The sequence below is a fragment of the Ctenocephalides felis genome, unplaced genomic scaffold, assembly GCF_003426905.1.
Source record: "Ctenocephalides felis isolate EL2017-DRISC unplaced genomic scaffold, ASM342690v1 CF-g0.4_SCAFFOLD_01886, whole genome shotgun sequence".
Classification (NCBI taxonomy): Eukaryota; Metazoa; Arthropoda; class Insecta; order Siphonaptera; family Pulicidae; genus Ctenocephalides; species Ctenocephalides felis.
Window position 1 is genome coordinate 187,078,204 of NW_020538040.1, and position 6,661 is coordinate 187,084,864.

At 38.1% G+C, this 6,661-nt stretch overlaps 1 protein-coding gene across 1 annotated transcript; it reads right to left on the reverse strand.

Moving 5' to 3' along the window:
* Positions 1-2,716: 2,716 nt before the first annotated feature.
* On the reverse strand, positions 2,717-4,672 carry LOC113376418 (leucine-rich repeat-containing protein 24-like). The gene has a single exon (XM_026616319.1). It carries the CDS (start codon positions 4,670-4,672, stop codon positions 2,717-2,719), a length of 1,956 nt encoding a protein of 651 aa, XP_026472104.1.
* Positions 4,673-6,661: the final 1,989 nt, after the last annotated feature.

The window sequence follows — 6,661 nt, forward strand, 5'->3', positions numbered from 1 at the left end:
GTTAAAAATATGTATAAAAAAGCACCAATTTTAGAAAACAATACTATGCCATTTTTACGTGTCCCATGATCTCTACATGAGAGCATTGTGACTTACGACGGAGAATGTACAATCGCGAAGAAATGATAAAATTCTAGTGTATTAGCAACGCTTCGTCGATTTCATACTGCGGTTGTCTTCGTGGCCTAAGTGAATAGTGAGCAGTGAACAGTGAGCCGAGAGCAGATAGCAGATAGGAGATTCTGTTCTCTTTAATCGATACACGGCGACACTTCTTACAAGATTATATATTACTCCGAAAGCAGTGCCAGCAACGGTTTGTGTTTTATGGCCGCACTCTCGTGTTGTACTTGCCTAAAATGTACATCACAAATCCGACAGCACCCAAGGTGAGCAGAACGTTTTAAATTCTCTCGAGATAACTTCTTTACGCTCTTTTCAATGGCAATAAGATGCTACAATGCTCTGCAGCACATTGCATGAAAATATACATACATAGATAGAGATTAAATAGTCAAGTTCTGGATTTTTCCTATTCAGAATACGGTTGTTATTTATGGACAGTTTTTAAAATAGACTTTTAAAGTTTTTGAATCGTTTGTAATTCAGTAAAACAATCTGTGTAATTATTATGTAGTCATAGTGAGAAATGTTTAGATGATAGAGTAATTGTTATTAGACCTAAATATATTCTAAATGACTAATGCACTTGTATTCAAAGTCATTAAAACAATAAGTAAAAAAAACTCAGTAATTCACACAGAACGCATACGCCACAAAAGCTGATTCGTCATTGGTCAACGATGTCGTCATTCGAAACTAGTTAACGTGATTGGTCCTTTTGTCACGTGTATGCATCGTCTTGTACGATAACCATGTGAATAACGAAACGTCAAATGTCATCCCAACTAGCATTTAAGGTTATGTCGTCGTCTAATAAATCTAGATTGAATTAATTATAATAACACACAAACAAATCTAAAAATGTCGTGCTGTATAAGAAACTTAAGTTTTGTGTTTTATTATTTATAGTTGCTGTATTATATCTATAATGTAACTTCAATTGAAAATATTTTTATAGACAAGACGAATTTTACTGTAATATTTATTGTTGATCAAGAAGAATATGTACGTTATCAATCCAGAGTATATATATTTTTAAAATATTAGATTAATGGTTGATGTTAATAAATGTATGTATTACTCATTTTGAATTATTGTATGATGAATCCATTTTTAACTTAATTTTCATCATGTACAATAATAAAAATGTTTCAGTTAGCGCGTGTACCATACGTGCACTGTTTTTTCATATTTCTTTAACCTACATAACGTAATAAGCTGAAAGTTAAGTTATATACAAGTGAAAATTATAATCCAAAGACTGAATTTAAGATAATAAATAATATATTATTTTAATTATTCTATTTTACAATGTACATGTAATTGATTTATTACACTAGTTAAAGAATTTTCAAATAAAATCTTGATCTATATTATTCTGTTCGATAAATCTAAATTACAAAATGAATATACATTTCTTCAAATATTTGTTCGAGCCAGCGACCGATACAGTATCTCACATACATAACATATATTTTTATAGTTATTATGCAAAAAGAGTATAACACGATAAATGACACGTTACATTCTGATAAAGTCGTATATTGAGAATAAACGTACCCACTAAGAAACAACGCTAAACGATGCGGTGCGAGTCAATATCAATATTGAAAATACTTTTGTGCCGCGAAAGGAAATCTCGTGTTATTCTACTTTTCCGGTGGAACAGCGTAAGATATTTTGCCCGCGGTATTACGTTGTGAAGTCGTACTATAAGTAAACATCAAAGATAGAGACAAACATCAAAGTTGAATTTTCGGCGTGCCTCGTGCGCGCGGTGTTACCTGGATTTAAATGAAGAAATCCAGATTCGGAATGATTCCATACGTGACGCCGGATGAGAAAACTGAATTAACGCTAAAACTGCTAGGGTTATATTCCTCCCTTCTGTATAACCAGTGTTCGTTGAGGATTTACAGTACCGTGCCGGGAAGTGTGCAAACTTGCCTCGGTCTGTAAATCAATCGGTTTCGGTGCTAATCTGCTAGAGAATGAAGAGATCGTTCATGTCGAGTAGGTTTAACGCGCCGCGCCGCGCCGCGCCGTACGACGAGACGAGTCTGTAAACGCTATTTGTTATTCGCACTCACATCGTGGAAATAGATTAAATGTCACATACTAAAAGTGTATCGTTCGCTGGCTTCTTAACACTTCTGTGTACACGTTTAGCATTTGAAAATGATGTAGTATTATGCTTGATTCAGTTTAGAAAAAGTGCATGATATATTAGTGAGAGTCATGAAAAATGATTTATATATTGGAACGCTCATGTTGAAATCGATTATAGTCTAAAAGCTTTATCAAATATGTTCCCCAATGTCAATATTACTTATGATTTAGCCTATTTGAATGAATGGGTGCTTGAACTATTAAATTATACTGATCAATCATTAGAACCTTCTTATTCATACATTTTTCTACAGTCATCGCATTATAGTTCACAGAAAAATTCACACACGTAGACACTTGCAACAGTTAGTGATGCACTCGCTTGTTCACATTTATTAGTTTTCACAAAAGTACACAGACACCAAGCTATTTTTCACAGTGTATTAGTTCTTACAAAGTTTCTACTCCATAATTTAAGTCCCGGCTAAAGGGAAACATATCCTTCTGCGTGAGTGGAACACTCTTGCTGCGGCGGCGGTGGCGCAGGGGGCACCTCCGGAGGGTCTGATTGCACTGGGGACACAGGGGGACCCGGTAATGATAGCGTTGAGCTTCCGCCTGCTGTTACTCGAGGTCCCATGTTATCATATTGCGCTCTGGGTACGATCGGTGGTCCAGGATCGACCACAGTGGCTCTACATGTCGGTCGTCTAGGCAAAGTCGCATACGGTGCTTGCACGCAACAAGCACGTTCTGTGGGAATGGCTGTTGGCGTAATAGACGATATTAAAGGACGCGGCGCAATGTCTAACAGATCCGGAAAACGTCTGCCGTCCGGAGACGGCGCTACATTTCCATCTCTTGCTACAGATACGGATATGAAAATATTACCAAAAGCCCCAGCTGAGAACTCTGGTGGTGGTGGTGGAAAGACACGCGTCGGCGGTCCTAAAGTAGCCGGATATGCCATTAGAGGATCACGTCTATCATGACTTTCAATTGTTATATGCACAGGTCTCGGACCGCATGGCGGTGGCGATACACGCTCAGCCAAATCTGTGTCTCGCGGTCCGCCCAAAACTTCACAACTTCCAGCTCCAGATGCTCTTTCGGTTGTTATACTAGCGTCTAGTAATTTTTTCTCTTGGTCCGTAAAGCTAGCACTACCTTGTATTTTGGCTTTCCGTCTATGCCTTTTCCGCCTACCAGATCTCTCACATGCATAAACTGCGCAAGCTAAGCCAGTGATTCCCGCAATAGCTGCAATGACTGAGCCACATACTGCTCCCGCAAGTAACAGCCAAGAAGGTGCAGCACTCAATGTTGTGGCCGCAACAATTTCCGGCAAACTCAATGTTAAATTTTGCGATGCATATCCTAATGAATTTTCCGCTGAGCATGAATATTCACCGGCGTCTACATCAGATAAATTAAAAAGAGTTACATTAATCCACGTATCTTGCAGTCCATTTTCAAGTGATACAAGTGGTATTTCAGAATCTGTGGCATCTGCACCAGCAAGGGGAGCGCCGTTAAATAACCACGTGACCGTTGGTCTGGGATCGCCTCGAACTCTACATCCGAACGTAGCATTACCTCCCGGTTCTTTTTGTATTAAACGATCCGTTAGTAAAACTTCTGGGGGGCAAGCAAACTTTTCTGCTGGTACATCTTGCCACAATTGACCACGCAAGTCACGTGGGTCAGCACAATGTAGGGCTGCAGATGGCAGCTTGCCGGCTAGAAACCAATTGCGAAATCTTCGCAGATGACAATCGCATCTCCATGGATTTCCATCTAACGCTAAGGTTTTCATACGCCCTGTTGGCAGAAATGCAGCTTCTGATAAACTTTCTAATCGGTTACGTCTTAGGTTTAATGATTCAAGTTGGCCCAAATGTACAAAAGCCTCGCGATGTACATATGTTAAACGGCAGTCTTCTAAATCTAAAGTTCGTAAGTGGGGTAATACGGGAAATTGCTCCGCTATTAATTCGTTTAGCGGATTTCCGCTCAAACTCAAAACTCGCAGTCTATCATTACCGGTGAAGGTAGCTGGATGTATACGTTCCAGAGCGTTTTCCGATAGATCCAGCTCGACCAATATCCGTAAATCGAGGAATGCATCTTTATGAACTTCTCGGAGTCCGGTTGATTTAAGAAATACACGTTGAAGATTTAAAAGTCCTAATGAACTAAATGCTGCAGCGGCTAAACGCTCTATTTGGTTTTCCGTTAAATCAAGTACTTGAATGTCCGCACTAAGAGAAGCGGGCGGTGCAGTCAGTCCAGCGCGTGGACACAATGCTGACTTTTTGCCCGATGTCCATTTGCATCGACAAGCTGGAGCGCAGTCCGTCCAATCTGCTGCGGTTAAAGTCCAAAGTGCTGCACACAGCAACGCACACGGCCAAAGCCGCGGCTTTGCAAGGGCCCCCATGCCCGGCTACGCACTGCGCGCCGCTCATGGGGCCCGCACTATAGAACGCCTAGGAACCAGCCTAGGGTCCGTGTCGGGCTCAACGCCTGGTATCGACTTCAGTTTTCCACTTGGTGATTCCCACTGTATCGTAGCGAATCCTGGAAATAAAAAAATATATTAGTACAAATGGTCACGGGAAAGACAACTATATACTAAACAAATATTACTCTGTTCATGCATATGTATAATAAATTAAATTACAAAATGTATGTGTATGTGACGAACATTTTACGCCGTCAGCCCGATGAGTTGTACTCAAAAATTATTATTGTGCACAACTAAAAAGACAAATGTAAAACTCTGATGTAATTCAAAATTTTATATCACAGAGTCATGATAATTTTTTTAGATCGATTAAGAAAATAATAACAATTCAATTTTTTAAATATTTTTCATTAGTATTAGTAATATTTTTCATAGTTAAAGAATATTTGCCCATCTTTGCGCGATTATGTGATGGTGACACTCTATGTTCTCATCGAATTACTACAATGGCAAATTAATAAAGTCTTGTAAAACTTTAATATTTCATAGTAAAGCTCTTTGAATAAAATTCTACTTTTCTCTTGCTTCTTTTTAATTGACAGAATAAAACAAGCGAATATAAAGTCGTAGTGTCTACTCTCTAGCGCGCGTAAATATAAGAAGTATTTTCCTTTTTTTATGTTGATGTTTTATTAACTGTCATGACAAAATCAACACAAAGGAAATTAACTTAATTCAAAAATCAATTGCCTGAGAGTAAAAATGTATAGGAATAGAGCTAAGTTCGCGGATTAAGAGATCCGCGGACTTAAGTACTAAACTACAGGTTAGGAATTTTTCAACAATATTTGAAAGTACAGGGAAAAATATGTATAGCAGTCATTATTTGTAAAATTTCTTTAAAATTTAAATAAAACATTTGAACTGTTTGCACCCTGGCTGTTTCAATTTACCTTGTCTATGCGGTAAAAAGGACCAGATTACAAATTTTTGAAAAATAGCAAAAAAAAAAAAATTCTACAATAATTTCACTGAACATAATCAGATAATTATTTATTTGATATGTGATATTTGTTGTGTCATAATTCATTTGGTTTTCACACTTTTGAGCTCCGCCCTACCCCATTTAACTTTCTGAAGAAGAAGTACATATATGTTTTTTCCAAAAAAATCGTAATGCTATTTGTGTTTTCTCGACCTCTTAAGTCATTCTGAATTGTTTGAGACCAAAAGTAGAAAACGTATGTGTTTGTGTGTATGTTATGGACTCGTTTGTTTTTCCACACCATAAAGACCTCCATCGCCCAGTGATAAATAGATCACAAAGCTCTAATTTATTTATCAATTATGCAAAATATTAAATGTTTGAATACAATCGCCATGTCATGACGCGTTTGTTACACCACATCATAAAAACCACCGACGCCTCGTATAAATAAATAATCTATACCTATTAGCGTACGTTGTTCTTCTACTTAGAATATTCATTACCGACTTGAATGGTTTAGTTTATTTATTATCGAGTTGTGCAATAGCGTTTCGCTTTTGTTCGCGATAAAATCGTTTGATTGCGCAAATAAAAGTAATCAAACTCTACAGCATGTACGTAGAACAAGTAAAGTTATCTAGAGGAGCGTTTGGGCGTAACGCGAAGAAACTGTAATTGCGTTGTATCGCTCGAATTGTTCGAGGCAAATTCACCCGGCGGACTCATACTGAGCACTGAGCACCTCCATCAGGATTAGTGGATTAGCTGCGAATGCAGATTATATCGTTGGGTTTGAATGTATTCAATTCGCTGCCTCTGTAACAGCGATAACAGGTCCTAAAAGAGACCGTAAGCTGCTGGTCTTGTTGCGATAGAGGGCTGCGAAAACGGATCCCGGCGCGAATTATGAAATCGCCGAATATATAATATGCATATAATTGACTATTTAGTTAATTGGACAGACTAACTGTGCT

Excerpts from the sequence above, each read along its gene's own strand:
- LOC113376418 (XM_026616319.1), bottom strand. The coding sequence starts at position 4,672 with ATGGGGGCCCTTGCAAAGCCGCGGCTTTGGCCGTGTGCGTTGCTGTGT.